The 16,408-nt window shown below is 36.2% G+C and overlaps 1 protein-coding gene and 1 pseudogene across 2 annotated transcripts in view; both read left to right on the top strand.

The window, feature by feature from the left end:
• The first annotated feature begins 5,316 nt into the window (after positions 1-5,316).
• LOC112652247 (UDP-glucuronosyltransferase 2A1) overlaps positions 5,317-16,408 on the top strand; it is an 85,202-nt gene continuing 74,110 nt past the window's right edge. The window contains exons 1-2 of one of the 2 annotated variants that reach the window (XM_025435753.3): positions 5,317-5,591; positions 8,888-8,978. In XM_025435753.3, coding sequence (XP_025291538.2) covers positions 5,589-5,591; positions 8,888-8,978 — 94 coding nt within the window. In that variant the 5' untranslated portion in view covers positions 5,317-5,588. The remainder of the gene's footprint in view (positions 5,592-8,887; positions 8,979-16,408) is intronic. The other variant, XM_025435751.3, reaches the window with a different exon arrangement.
• On the top strand, positions 10,610-13,443 carry LOC112652249 (39S ribosomal protein L22, mitochondrial-like; annotated as a pseudogene).

Genomic DNA, 16,408 nt, shown 5'->3' with positions numbered 1-16,408 from the left:
TGGAATAGCACCTCAAGCATGTAACTTCTCTCTTCCCTAGCCCCAGCAAAGGACTGGCCTAATACAACAGCAAACTCCTGGGAGTGAGATAGATATAGATATAGACATAGATATAAATAGATATAGATATAATGATTTTTAGAGATGTTTTGATAGGTTTATTATAATATGTATTATAAATTATTTCAGAGAATGAAACTTTTTTTTTGTATGTTCCTTAGAAATATGTTTAGAAGTAGTTAATCTTGAATACCTACGGGTATTGAGAACTACTTCCGACTTTCTAGAATACTCTAGACAACAAGGAAGTGAAGCCAATCACTTCAAATAAATCTATTTGATTTATTATTTTGATTAATAAGTTAATGTGATACATACTTTTGATTATAGGGTTTATTTTTGAAAAAAAAAGAAGTGTCTCTCTGAACTAGTCTTTAATCTGGGTAATAGATTGACTTCACTAATTGCCTTCACTAGCAGGATAGGATAATTTCTATTTTCTCTAGTTTTCCATAGTGAAAATAAGTTTCTGTAACTGAACTTTTTTTTTTTCTAAGATTTCATTTATTTGTTCATGAGAGTCACACAAGGACAGGCAGAGACATAGTTAGAGGAAGAAGTAGGCTGTCCACAGGGAGTCCGATGCGGGACTCAATCCCAGGACCCCTGGTTATGACCTGAACCAAAGGAAGACAACCACTGAGCCACCCAGGTGCCCCTTTAACTGGACTTCATTCAAAAAATTTGAGTAAGCTCAACTATGCCCCAGGTATTTTTTCAGGCACTGGAAATAGAGGGGAGGAACAAAGAGAATTTATATTTTCCTCTACTTTCTTATGGATTGTTGTTTCTGATCCAAATGTCAACATCCTGTTATCTCTCTCTCTCTCTCTCTCACTAACTCATGCTTTGCACTATATGGTAGCACTCCTACTAGAATTCCAGTTTCAGAAGGACCTGATAGCCTTTAAAATCATTAAAACAACTGCTGCCAAATTAATGTTCCTAAAATAATGCTTTTATCATTATTTTTCTTATTCAACAATCACCCATATAACATTCAAACAAAAGAATGTAGAATAATCACATTCTATTTTTCTCCTACCAAAACAATACTATAAGAATCTTGATAGCAAAAAAAAAAAAAAAAAAAGGAATCTTGATAGCAAATACCTGGAAATGATGAGATTGCTCCCATATTCATGGCCCTTCACTAATTAATTCAAAGACTGTTTCCCCAAGAAGCCAATATGTGTCTTGAAAAATCATTGCACATCATGGCATTTGAAGCAAGTACTAGCACTTGGTCAGAGACCATGCCTATCATAAACCTGCCATTATGGATAAAAAAAAAAGAGCAACAAAAACTTCCAAGGGAAAAACATTTTAATCAAGGCCCTTCCTTTAGTGAAATACTTGAACTTTAGAAAACTAAGCAAATAGGGGATGCCTGGGTGGCTCAGTGGGTTAAGCATCTGCCTTCCTGTCAGGTCATGATCTCTGGGTCCTGGGAATGGAGCCTTGTGTCAGGCTTCCTGCTCAGTGGGGAATCTGCTCCCTCTCCCTCTGCCTCTGCTGTTCCCCCTGCTTGTTCTCTCTCTCTCTCAAATAAATAAATAAAATCTTAAAAAAAAAAAAAAAGAAGAAGAAGAAGAGAACCAAGCAAATAAGATTTTAGTTTCTTATCTGTAAAATAATGTAATTGGTTTATGTTCCAAAACGCTATCGCTATCCTTCCTCCTGCTTTCCTAATCAAACTGTCTTCATCAGTGCCTGAATGTTATTGTGCTTCCTGTGCGGTTGCTTGTGCTCACAGCAGGTCTTTTTTCCTTCCAACCTCATTCCCACAAATACCCAGAATGCTTTATTACCACTTCCCTAGATTAAAAGCCCAATTCGAATTTCACTTCAATGAAGAGTTCTCTTACCATCCTCTCACAAAGAACCTTCTCCTTCCATCTAGGTCTTCTTGTATTTGTCCCCTGGATAGTTAACCTGACAGTCACTAACTGAAGTGTAATTATCTTAAAGCACCCCTATTTCTTTGGAGCTACCTACCAATCAACAAATTAAGCTATGTTCATTGAAGATAAGGATTGACTTTTACCTTTTAGTACTTCCACAATGCTTGGTGCAAGCTTTGTAGATACTTGGCTCCATGTTCTGAATGATGACATTTAGAGTCACTTGTACTCAACTAAGAAAGTTTATTTGCAAACCTCTCTTTTGCAAATTCACAATCTATTTCAATACACAATACATAACACCTCCTACTGACCCCTCAGCTCAGAGGGTGGATGCCTTCTCAGGGAACTTGTGTGCCCCATCTCACCCCTGGACTGTTCACAGACTCCCTTGCAAAATGTTGGAGGCCACGTTCAGAATTTTTGCCCTGAGGAAAGGCGGCAAAAGCTCCACAAAGTCCCCTCATCAATACTGACACTTGCATCTGAGGTTCTGGCAAAGGGTGGGGTTTCTCAAAATCATTAACCTGATTTGCAGAGGGCTGCTACACAGTGACACACACAATAGTGATCAGATGAATTTTGGCTACGTAATTCATTGTTGGCTGCAGTGAGAAGCACTGTGCCTTCAGGCCTCACTTACTCTGAAGGGGGACAATTAGCATAAAAATGTAACCGGGTCATGCAGAGTTTGTGCTGCTTCCATAACCAATACAGCCAAACATTTTCTCTGGAAACTATAGGGAGAACACTATTTCTAGCTTGGGCTGTGGGATATCTTTACAAGTCACTTTTGTTTCAAAGCCATTTGAATCAATAGAATTTTATTTCAAACTGTTCTTCTGGATTAAAACGTGACCATTTATAGCATGTGGCACTTTAAAAAAAAGGGGGGGGGCTTTAAGAGTAGAACTGAGATATCCCTGAGGAAGAAGAAATTCAGAAATTCCATTTAAAGAATGCAGTATTAGCTCTGTCTTAGAGTTTACAGTCTGAAGGTCTGCCTTACAGATTTCAGACTTGCTTAACTAGGCCCTACAATCATAAAGCCAACTCTTTGCAATAAATCTCTTGATATGTACGTATATATGCATGTGCATGTATGTATATACACACATATGTGTATACACATATGTACATGTATGTATGTATGTAGTGTGTGTGTATACATATATATCCCCATTGGTTCTGATTTATATGACAAAAATCAAATATCAAAACTCATTAAAAGAATCAGATACGTGAACAATCTATTGAATGACAACACTATTAGGTCTTCCTTCCTTGTTATTTCTTGAAAGCAAAGAACTGAAGTCCACCTGATGTTGAAAGAATTTTCTTCCCAGTAATCACAATAATACTTTGTCTCAATTTCTAAGAAGGATAAAAGATCTCTATGTTGAAAATTATAGTACATTGATGAAAAAAATCAAGACACAAATAAATGGAAAGGTTTATCATGTTCCTGGATTTGAAGAATTAATATTGTTAAAATGTCATTACTACCAAAAGCTATCTATAGATTTAAAATCCCTATTAAGATTCCAATGGTAAATTTTACAGAAGTAGAAAAAAACACAAGATTTATACAGAATGACAAAAAAGATCCCAAACAGCCAAAGCAACCCTGACAAAGAACAAAGCAGGAGATATCACTCTTCTTGATTTCACTCTATGCTATAAAGCTAAAGTTATCACAACAGGATGATACTGGCATACAAACAAACAAATAGACCAATGGACAGAATTGAAGTCCAAAACTAAAACCGAGCATATGTCTCAACTAATATTTGACAAAGGAGCCAAGTATATTCAATGGAGAAAAGACAGTCTTTTCAATAAGTGGTGCTGGGATAGTTAGTCACATGTAAGAGAATGAAACTAGACCCATATTTTATACCACTAACAAAATTAACTTGAAATGAATTAAATATTAAATGTAATATCTAAAATCATGAAACGCTTAGGAGAAAACATAGAAACAAAGCTCCTTGACATGGGTCTTGGTAATGATCTTTTGGTGATGACACTTAAAGCATAAGCAACAAAATAAAAATAAATAAGTAGAAATACACCAAACTGAAAAGCTTTTGCACAAAAAATAAATCACCAATAAAGTGAACAACCTACAGAATGTGAAAAAATATGTGCAAATCATATATCTGATAAAAGATTAATATCCTAAACTTATAAAGAAATTTAAAAAATCATACCACTCAACAGCAGAACAACAACAAACAAATAATCCAAATAACAAATAGGGAAAGAACCTGAATAGACATTTCTCCTAAAAGATATACAAAAGACCAATAGGTACATGAAAATATACTCCACATCACTAGTCATTAAGGAAGTAGAAATTAAAACAAGAATGATATATCACTTCATGTCTGTTAGCATGGCCATCATCAAAAGTATGCTAAGAAGTCTCATCAAAGGCAAATCTTTTCCCTTTCTTCTTTTTCCCCACTTTCTTCTCTTTCCTTTTTTCCCCTAATGTATCTATATGAGAATACAGATCTTAGCTGGACCCACTGTTCAGTTTTACATTTTATGTAATCAAACCAACATGCTATATGCTTTAAACTTACACAGGGATTTATGTCAATTATTGCTTAATAAAACTGGAAGAAGATAAAATGAGAAAACTAAACTTTAAATTAGGATTCAATCTAAGTTTGTTTTACTCCAAAATGTCATTCTTAACAATTCTGACAATATAGAGAACTATATATAAATTATCTCCTTCAGATATTAGATATTAATTAACTCTCAAAATACTATCATAAACATATTCAAGTAAAGATGCCCCAGTGGACAGTGTAAACGTTCCAAGCTCTATCCATTTTCAGAGACCTAATGTTGCACAGACATTGCCTGTAAGCCTGTGAAAGGTTAGATCTGTGAATGCCTTTCTCTTATAAGCTATGGTATAATTGATATTTTTTAATCATTTTTAAAAAGACAGCATAGTTCAAGTTCATCTAAATTAATGTACCTTTTGATTGTTGATTTAAAAGCTCACTAATTGAAAGGAATGGTTCTGGTACAATGCATAGAGTCCAAATACATGACTAACAAGATAGTTTTTATAATGCAGCCTATTCATAAGATGAGGACTGACTGTACTCTGTCCTGTTCTCTCCTAATCAGGGAGGAAGAGAACAAGCTGTAATAAATCTTATTGAGAAACTTCTCATGCAAATTTGAATGGGGGAGGAAAAGGAAGAGAAAGGACAAAATATTTTCTTTCAAATTGTATCCTTCATATCTCCTCTTCCTCCAGTCCTATTAATAGGAGTACCAAAATTCTTGAGCATAATGAAAGTATTTGTACAGAAAGTAAAATTCTTGTGGCTCTTCCTATAGATTGTAAAGTAGTTTGGACAGTGTCCCCAGATTATGCATTTTATATAAACAGCAAAGATAATTTAAATTTCTTTTTTTTTTAAGATTTTATTTATTTATTCATGAGAGATAGAGAGAGAGAGGCAGAGACAAGGGCAGAGGAGAAGCAGGCTCCCCGCAAGGAGCCCCATATGGGACTCAATCCCGGACCCGAGATCACACCCTGAGCCCAAGGCAGACACTCAACTGCTGAGCCACCCAGGTGTCCCAACACCAATGGTAATTCAATACTTATATTACTGACTGCTATTTCCAAATAATGCAGATGAGCTAGTCTTGTTTTCCAAGTAACTACCAGATGCATAGATGCTAGAAAGGTAGATCAGATGATAGATGATGACGATGATGATGATAGGTAGATGATAGATAGATAGATGATAGATAGATGATGATGATGATAGATAGATAAATAGATAGATAGATAGATAGATAGATAGATAGATAGATAGATAATAAATAGATACAACTGTCAAGGCACTCTTTTGTACTGACTGGATTCATATTTGGAAATGCAAAAAATTAACTAGATAAAATTTAAAACTGATCATTTAATATAATTTGAAAGGAAGAAGTTTAATGAATTACACAGCTCTACCTTGGGCTGTTAGCCAAATGTGTACTATATTTCAAAATAATAGAAATTAGTAACTTTTCCAACACAGTTTGCTCAATGTGTGACCTATTCTTTAGCTTAAACAATTGGTGCAAATTCCATTTCATTAACATTTTTGCTTATTTCCTGTGTATTATTCCTTCCATTGGATAAAAGCTAAATTTCTAAATAGATTGATATGTGTGAAAACTACTCTTGCATTTTTTTTTTTGCCTGAATTGTTCTTATTGACATGTTTTGAGGTCTTATGCTTGAAGCACACTGGGCTTCTGCAACAAAGCCAGAAGAAGAACACAAGGAAAGTAAACCAGAAAAAGGCAGGAATACATAACAAAGTCAATAGATATATGGTAAAAGTCAATGCAGTCTACCGGTGAAGGCATAACGTTCAGTGTTACAGAGGTTCCATGGCAATATGTGAATTTTCAATTGTCAACAGTTTTACATTTTGTGAAGTATAACATTCACTCAGAAGAGTTGTACAAATCGTATGTATTCAGATAGATATGCCAAGAACAATCGTAGCATACCAGAGCCTTCCCCTCCATTGTACTCCTTTTCAGTTAATATTCTCCATAATGAAAACCAAAATCCAGATTTCCAGCATTATAGGTTAGTTTTGCTTCTTTTTGAAATTTAAGTTATTGGAATTGTGCAGGTGAATTCTTTGATTTTTTGACTTTTTTCTTTCAACATTATAAATGAGTGATTTATCACACTGCTTGTACTATCAGGACTTTCTTTCATTTTCATTATATATATTTTTATTGTGAAAATATACTAATATTTATTTGCTTTTGATGGGCATAGAAAGGGTTTCCAGTTTGTTTTTTATGCATACTACTGCTATGAACATTCTTGTTCATGTATTTGGTATACATATCTTTGGTGCATTTTTCTTGAGTTCAACCTAAGGATTAAACTACCAGATATGATATGCAAAGGTTTAAGACATACTACAAAAGAGTTATAAGTCTATCTACCAATTCATAGGCTTATCTGTTTTGTTATTTATAAAATAATTTCATTCAGACAGAATGTAGGCCACCCATGGCTATGGTCTATAGAAAAGTAAAAAAAAAAATAAATAAATAAATAAATAAATAAATAAATAAATAAATAAATAAATAAAAGAAGGATAATGTTATTACCCCCCCCAAAAAAAAAGAAAAAAAAGAAAAGTCTATAGAAGTTCAGATGAATAAATTTTCAGCTTTGAAATACTATGAAAGAAAATAGCTAAGACATGTAAACACAGATTCACATGATCACGCACATAACAATTTATAACTTTGTTTTTATTTGCCAAAGATATGTGGAAATAATCATTTCCTTGATTAACCTGATAGAGAATATATTGAAAGTACTTGGGGCCTGAAGTAACTTTCTTAACTAACACTTGCACAGTGAAAATATGACTTATATTTCAAGGAAAATTTAGAGACTGCATACAGAAGAGAAAAACAACATATATACTAAACAGACCTATACCCACCTCACCCACGGTGAATTTATGGCACTCTTCTCACCTTCTATGTCTTTCTTTTTTAACAGTAGTTTGTAATTTGTCTCAGAGCTTTGAGTTAGAAGAAAGTCTGAAGATGTAAAAAATATCATCTTCAAAGCAAATAATTCTTCTTCAGAGAAATCTAATAATAGATTTTTTAAATTGTCACCATCTGTTATATACCCTGCCATCTGTCTCTAATGACTGGCTGCAGACTGTATCCAACATTCTCCCACTTTGTTATTTTTGTTACTATTATTTGCAATTTCTCAAATTGATATCTTGGACCCAAGATGTCTGTGTCACTTTTAATTGATAATTAGTACAATGGGCTCACAAGAATAACAACAAAAACCAACAGTTTGAGGAATTTCATATAGTTCTTACACTTTATGCCTCAGGTCTATGTGAACTCTTGCTAGATAGTCCTGGAAGACCTATTTGACCCTCTATTTTATTCCAATAGAATTTATTAGCCATACCTTTTTCTTCAGATACTTTTCTTCATAAAATCTATTTTTTAACCGTGCAAATAGAATTATATTATATGGGTTCAAAAAGTATCCTTCCAAGGATTTAGTAATACTAGGAACCAAGAAATATTTGAACTGCCGAACTCCTCCCAAATGTGTGATTCCCAGAACAATAGTACCTCTTATACTTTCCAGCTAAGCACCAGGAAATACCCTCTCAGGCTGGCCTGTGCCATGTTAGGGCTGGCCAAAATCCCAAAATGATAAAAAATTAGCTGCTACGATAGGTGAGTGAACTGATGAGTATTGCCCAGTGATAGGATACTTCCGAGATTTCCTAAACGTGAAAGGAGCTTGGTTATTTTAATTTGGAGTTGCTATTTTCTCCTTTACACACTCTGTTCCTGGAAAGGTGAAGTGTCTAACAAGTAAATTTGAGAGAATGGCTGGCATATTTGCTCATTACTGCTCTCTTCTCCTGCAAGTGAGCCTGCCCTCTTTTAAGAGATAAATTCTAATTCTGTGGTTTAGTAATTCTCTCTGGCTAAGACCCAAAGTTATATTTTCCAGTTTGGCCTCTGTCAATACTAAAGGCGATATTTTATATTCATCTTTAATAATTTGTTTTATATCTTAATATTGTACAGAAGTTGGGCCAAGAATAGTAGTCTTAGTTGGTCTGTAAAGGACCCAGTTATGCTTGGACTGAGAACATTGAAAAATGAAATAACAAAATTTTAGATAAAACACACATGAGGAGGCTTTTGGAATGAAAAGGGCATTTGTTTGTATTCCTAAATCTCTGATATAAAGGGAGAAATTTTTGACTTTTGTGATTTATTATCAACTCTCCATCTGGCTCTGTGCCTGAGGGGTGGTATGCAGATCTTCATAAAGAATCTGCCTGGCATGACCCCTGCAGGTGGAGTCCAGTGACACCATCAAAAATGTGAAGGCCAAGATCCAGGATAAAGAGAGCATCCCCCCTGACCAGCAGAGGCTCATCATTGCAGGTAAGCAGCTGGAAGATGGCTAAGCTTTCTGATGAAAACATCCTTTAAGAGTCAACTCTCCACCTGATTCTCTGTCTGAGAGGTAGTTGTTAATTCTTCAGTCTTGAATTCTTAGTGCCCAATGATGGCATTGCTCTGCACTCTAGCCATTTGCCCCAATTTAAGCTTAGAAATTACCAGTTTCAGTAATAACTAAATCACTAGTTGTTTCAATAACTGTTCAAAATGTAAGTTTTGTTGCATGGTAGAAAAAAAGGGGGGGGAGGGAGAGCAATTTTGACCCTTGCAGCCTTGGTAATAAGCTTTGTAGCAATCATATGGTAGAGTGGCCTTAGCAATAACTGTAGCTTATGTATGATTTAACTTTGAGTGGTTCTTTTCAAACAAGTCTTGGGCAAAGGTGGTATAGCCATGAAAATGGCCTTGATAAGAGCCAGAATGCCCAAGCCAAAGGTAGCTAAATGAGAACACATGCAGGTCTGAGAGACAGAGTTTGCAGATGCCAGCAGAACTTTCTAACTTTGTCTTAGTAGAGTCAAAGACTCAGTTATAGGGCCAGATACACAAGAACACCAAAGATAGGGCCTTAATAAAGTATGTCCTGGAGGCTCTGTAGCAGGCCCTGCTTTTCCTCAACTGGAATAGCTGAGACAAGTCATACAGAGAAAAGATTCTGTTAGGCTTTTTAGTCATTCACAGGACAATATTGGCTACTTCCAAAGTGCAAAGCAGTTGAGTTTCTTGTTATTTTAGAAATCAGGTTCTAGCAGGATCTAAACAACAGTAGAACCACTAATTCAAATTTTATTCTGTACTCAGGGCCACAAAGGAACTGTAGAGAAACTAACTTTGGACCCATCTGGTGACTAACACAAACTCAAGGCTATTCTCCTCCCATGATATGATCTTAAGTTGACTATAGATTTATTTAACAAGGGGAAGCTTAGATAGATTCCCCATGTACTCACTTCTCTCTAATCTTGTGTGAAAACCAACATCTTTCTGGGAGTTTATTCATAGCTTAATTTAAGTTCACAGAACATGGTGTGATCTTTAATTTTATATCAACTTGGCTAGGCTATGTTGCCCAGTTTGGCCAAACACTAGTGTAAATGATGCAGTGAAGATATTTTGTGATGTGATTAATGTTTCTAATCAGTTTACAAACTAAAGAACAAAAAACTAAATTTCCCCAAAAAAGATTTTTTTTTTTTTGACAGGGAGAGAGGAGAATAAGAGGAACAGAGAGAGAGGGAAGGAGAGAATATTAAGCAGGCTCCATGCTCAGTATGACACAGGGTTTGATCTCATTACATTGAGATCAAGACCTGAGCCAAAATCAAGAGTTAGATGCTTAATTGACTGAGCCACCCAGGTGATCCCCTAAAAAAGAATTTTGCTCAAGACTGTACATAGAAACTTTGCCCGAGGGACACCTGGGTGGCTCAATGTTTGAGCGTCTGCCTTTGGGTCCTGATTCTGGGGTCCTGGGGTCAAGCCCCATATCAGGCTCCCTGCATGGAGCCTACTTCTCCCTCTGCCTATGTCTCTGCCTCTCTCTCTCTTTCTCTCTAGGTCTCTCATGAATAATTAAATAAAATCATTAAAAAAAAAAAAAAAACAGGAGAAAGATGGTGGTGGCCATACTGGAACGTTTGGGTGCATTATGGATGCAGAATCTGAGGGGGAAGCTGGCCTTAGGGCTTCTTTCATCTCACAATGTTTTACCCCGGTCATATATCCACATGAGTGGGTCTCTGGACATTAATCGAAAATGGGAAAAGAAGAATAAAATTATTTATCCTCCACAGTTGCCTGGAGAACCTTGGAGGCCAGCAGAAATCTACCATTGTCGAAGGCAAATAAAATACAGCAAAGACAAGATGTGGTATTTGGCAAAACTGTTATGAGGAATATCCATTGACCAGGCTTTGGCTCAGTTGGAATTCAGTGACAAAAAGGGGGCCCAAATAATTAAAGAGATTCTCTTAGAAGTACAAGATATGGCAGTGAGAGACCACAATGTGGAATTCAGATCCAATTTATATATAGCTGAATCGACTTCAGGACGAGTCCAGTACCTGAAACGCACCCAATACCATGGCAGAGGACACTTTGGGATCATGGAGAAGGTTTATTGCCATTACTTTGTGAAGTTGGTGGAAGGCCCTCCACCTCCACCTGAGGCACGGAAGACGGCAGTCACCCATGCCAAAGAGTATATTCAGGAGCTTCGCAACTGGACCATTATTCATACCCTGTGATGGGGGATTCAGGCTCTACAGTGTATATATTTTGCCATTTATTTCTTAAAAACAAACAGAAATTAAAGATAAATGCCTTAAAAAAACAAAACAAAACAAAACCTTTGCCCTAGTGTTCAACCTGCCACCTACATTTCAGACTCAGGACTGCAAAATCAGCTCTTGTCTGATTTTTAGTCTGCCAACCTATGGACTTTGGGCTAGCCAGCCCCCAAAATCATGTGAGTAAATTTCTCTTTAGGGGTGCCTGGCTGGCTCAGGGAAGAGCATGTGACTCTTGATCTTGGGGTCATGGATTTTGTGTTACTAACTCTTTGAACTCCAACATGCAAAGCACAGCAGAAACTGTCCTTAGATTTTCTGAGACCCTGATGAAACTAAGTCCATTCTAATGACAAAATTTAGGTTATAACTGCTGAAAGATTCCCAGGATCTATAAAATTACTAAGAACTCATCTGGCTGTGACTCATGGGAATTACAAATTGAGAGAAATTTATGCTTTGGATTATGGATTTCTATCAGAAAGGCAAGAACATTTTATTTTGGTATTTAGTTTCTTTGGACTTGGAGTTACAATGGGATTTAATGTTTAGCCTTTAACTTGCCTTAGGAATTTGATAAGAGAAGTGAAAACATAGTCAAATTTGGGATACCTTTATGCTGTTAAGATTTTTTAGGATTCTCTTTTTGGCATTTTATCCTAATTATATCATTTAATTTCATTGTAGAAATATTTGATAACTTGAAGATAATCAGTAGGGCTGATTCATTTGGCTGAGAAATAGAATATGGAATAAATTATAGAATGGCCTTTCAGTTGACTTAATTCATGTGCTGTTTGGATAATTTCATAGATATCTAAAGGTAAAATCTAACTATCCACCAGCTCTCAAAGGATAGACTGGTATTAGAGAAGTGGTTTTGCAGAGGAGGCACAGGATAGTCCTGATTAAACTGCTAATCTCTTCTGAGAGGAATGACCTTATCCCCAGTAGATCATAGTTTAATGGTTAAGCCAAAGTTAAAAAGAGAACAAATATTGAAAGAATATTAGTATGAAGTGTTTCCTTTTCTTTACATTTTCTTTCTGTGGAAGGAATTCTGATAGTTTACTCAAAACCTCTTCTACTTTACTAATGCTAAAGCTGAAGTTAAGTCATATATCTAATTAGTAAATTTGGGGAAAATAACTGGGCAGGTTCTGTTCCGCTGTTCTCTTCTACCTTTTGACAGCTATTCTGGCCACTAAGATATTCTGCTCTGGTCCTCCAGGTATAGACTACCTGCCTTTCCTCACAATGGACCTATAGACCCCAGTTCAGAATTACCTGCAACTAAGTCTGCTAATTTCAAGTCCAGTATTAACAAGCCCATTTGTCTGACAAACATAAAATTGAATTCACTGACCTGGTTTCAATCAATGATAAAGTTATTTTAGCTTCTATCTTTACCTTTTATGTCTTTTCTCCGAACTTAGGTGAGGAACAGAGATTCTTTGATTGAGGTCTGTTTAGAGATCTTAATATCTGGTTTCCATAATTGCATTATTTTCCCAATTATTCCAGGTACAACTATTTAAAAAATGGTCCCCACATCCTCTACTGTTTTTTTCCCTGTATAGAACTTTTAGTCACATTTCTAAAGCATGAAATTTTTCAGAACAATGAACTATCTAAATAATTCTCTCAATACCACTGCATTGATCAGATCACCCTTCCCTCATTGATTTAACAAGCCCATCTTTTTTATGTCACATACTATACATATACACATTTCTCAATAGATAGAAGGAAATAAAAGGAAAGTCATAGTCTTAAGTCATGAAAGTTTCTATATACATGTATATATAGTGTGTTTATTATGTTATCATTTCCTGTTGAAACACAGAGCACATCTCTTGTATTTCTTGTATTTCTTGTATTTTAATCTCTTGTATTTCTTACCACTCTGAATTATGCATTGATGCATAAGTAATTTGTTTTAATTGTCTGTAAATGACAGTATATCTTACCTACCTCTGTTTTTTTTCCCCAGTTCCTAGCACAGTAAAGTCACAACCTAAGCATTCATTAAAGGGTTGTTGAATATATTTACATAAACGGTAAAACTTTTTGCAAATATAAACTGGAAAAGTGAGTATGGGTACTATGGATATAGTTTGTTGATTCTAGAATATAAGACAATTGTTGTTTTTGTTAAACCTTGGAATAAATATATTTTCAAATTTATGTTGATAAGGATCACAAAGTGGTTGGCTTTTTTTTTTTTAAGATTTTATTCATTCATTAATGAGAGACACCTCTAGAGGGAGAGAGAGGCAGAGACACCGGCAGAGGGAGAAGCAGGCTCCATGCAGAGAGCCCGACGTGGGATTCGATCCCAGGTCTCCAGGATCATGCCCTGGGCTGAAGGCAGCACTAACCCATTGAGCCACTGGGGTGCCCCAGTGGTTGGCTTTTAACTCATGAGTTGGAAGCTTTGTTTCCTGGTTTTTATTGGTAGAGGTTTTAAGAAAAGATGACACTAATTACCCCCACCCCCAAATCTTTCTACTATAATGAACCTCTAATATATGGTTATACTGATACTGCATTTAGACTTATCTGCAGGTTACATAGTTATGCCTGTAGTGGCATTAAAGATTTAAATATGCTTACTCAGGAGCAAAAGAGAATCCAAGCCCAAACTTTGGTTCTTAGGCAGTTTGGGCCAAAGTATGAGAGGTGAGCTAATTCTCTGTGCTGCATAGGAATTGTCATTTGGATATGCCTTTATCTCTGTCATTCAGAGTTTCACACCAGAAGGTCAAATACAACCAACTTCTTGGTTTCACAACCATCCACAAACTGAATATACAGGAGTCATGGCCTTTAGATGGCCACTGTAGATGATTCCAATGTGGACCTGGCATCAGAGGAGATAAGGCTCCATGAGCTGGAATGAAAAAAAGAAAATCAGAAACTAACACAGAAGCCTGCGACTAGATCAGAGACACTCCCTGACAATTCCCAGAAAAATCCTGGAAGAATTTAAGGGCAACTAAAGTTCTTGCAAAGTAGATGAAAACAAAAAATAATGTTTTCATAATGTGTACTACTTTTTCTTTACCCCTGTGTTATTGTGGCCTAAGATGGACATAATCTCTACTTACAGGTTTCATTGTAATAATTTTCATTTGAATCAAAATGATTACCAATTTTGAATATCATGGGAAGTAGCAGACCCTCTCCCTAGTTCATAGAAGATATGAAGTTATTTTAAACAAATTGGTATTCCTCTCACTACATTGAGGAACTTACACACACACACACACACACACACACACACATATATATAATGTATACTTTTATATATAATAAAGTCTTTTCACCTACTTCTTTTTGGATCCCTACTGTTTTTTTAAAAAATTTTATTTATTTATTCATGACAGACAGAGAGAGAGAGAGAGAGAGAGAGGCACAGATATAGGCAGAGGGAGAAGCAGGCCCCATGCAGGGATCCCGACGTGGGATTCAATCCCAGGACTCCAGGATCACACCCTGGGCTGAAGGCGGCACTAAACCGCTGAGCCACCCAGGCTGTCTTGGATCTCTAGTATTAATAATTCACCTTTGAAAATGAGATGTTCAAGATAAGAAGCTTCTGCACAGCAAAGGATACAGTCAACAAAACTCAAAGACAACCTACAGAATGGGAGAAGATATTTGCAAATGACGTATCAGATAAAGGGCTAGTTTCCAAGATCTATAAAGAACTTCTTAAACTCAACACCAAAGAAATAATCCAATCATGAAATGGGCAAAAGACATGAACAGAAATTTCACAGAGGAAGACATAGACATGGCAGATAAGCACATGAGAAAATGCTCTGCATCACTGGCCATCAGAGAAATACAAATCAAAACCACAATGAAATCCCACCTCTCACCAGTGAGAATGGGGAAAATTAACAAGACAGGAAACAAATGTTGGAGAGGATGTGGAGAAAGGGGAACCCTCATACACTGTTGGTGGGAATGTGAACTGGTGCAGCCACTCTGGAAAACTGTGTGGGGGTTTCTCAAAGAGTTAAAAATAGACCTGCCCTACGACCCAGCAATTGCACTGCTGGGGATTTACCCCAAAGATTCAGATGCAGTGAAACGCCGGGACACCTGCACCGGATGTTTCTAGCAGCAATGGCCACAATAGCCAAACTGTGGAAGGAGCCTCGGTGTCCATCGAAAGATGAATGGATAAAGAAGATGTGGTCTATGTATACAATGGAATATTCCTCAGCCATTAGAAACGACAAATACCCACCATTTGCTTCAACGTGGATGGAACTGGAGGGTATTATGCTGAGTGAAGGAAGTCAATCGGAGAAGGACAAACATTGTATGTTCTCATTCATTTGGGGAATATAGATAATAGTGAAAGGGAATATAAGGGAAGGGAGAAGAAATGTGTGGGAAATATCAGAAAGGAGACAGAACATGAAGACTCCTGACTCTGGGAAAGGAACTAGGGGTGATGGAAGAGGAAGAGGGCGGGGGTGGGGGTGAATGGGTGATGGGCACTGAGGGGGGCACTTGAGGGGATGAGCACTGGGTGTTATTCTGTATGTTGGCAAATTGAACACCAATAAAAAATAAATTTATTATTTGAAAAAAAAGAAAATGAGATGTTGATTATTACCTGCAATGAAGTGGAAAACTAGAATTTCATGGCTGGAATTTTACTTTCAAAGTATTTTGTTTGGCCAGCAGAATTCTTGATGCCATTATTGGTGCTGGGTTTTGTTTCTTTGATCTTTACTTTTTTATGAACTTGAATATTTTTAGCTGGAATGTATAGTCTCCAGTTCAGTACAAGCCCCATCACTCCCGCTTGTTGCTTTATACATTTATGTGGCTTGCCTAATTCCCAAACATCATTTTGGCCTTTTGTTTGCCTAGAAGTGTCTCATCTAGATTTTTTTCTAAGATATATGGTCCCTTCAAAGCAATATTTTCTATTTGCACAATGTGGTATCTAATTTAATTTTTTATTTGAAGCTGAAACCTATTATTTTATTTAACCATAAAGTCTTCCTTATTATCATGAAACACACACACAAATATAAAACAAACAACAAGAAATCACAAAGTACAAAGGTAAAATGACTTCAGTCTTTAGATTTTTCT

This window comes from Canis lupus, chromosome 13 (assembly GCF_003254725.2).
Source record: "Canis lupus dingo isolate Sandy chromosome 13, ASM325472v2, whole genome shotgun sequence".
Taxonomy (NCBI): domain Eukaryota; kingdom Metazoa; phylum Chordata; class Mammalia; order Carnivora; family Canidae; genus Canis; species Canis lupus.
Note: the sequence above shows the minus strand (reverse complement) of the source record. Positions and strands in the feature narration are given on the sequence as shown.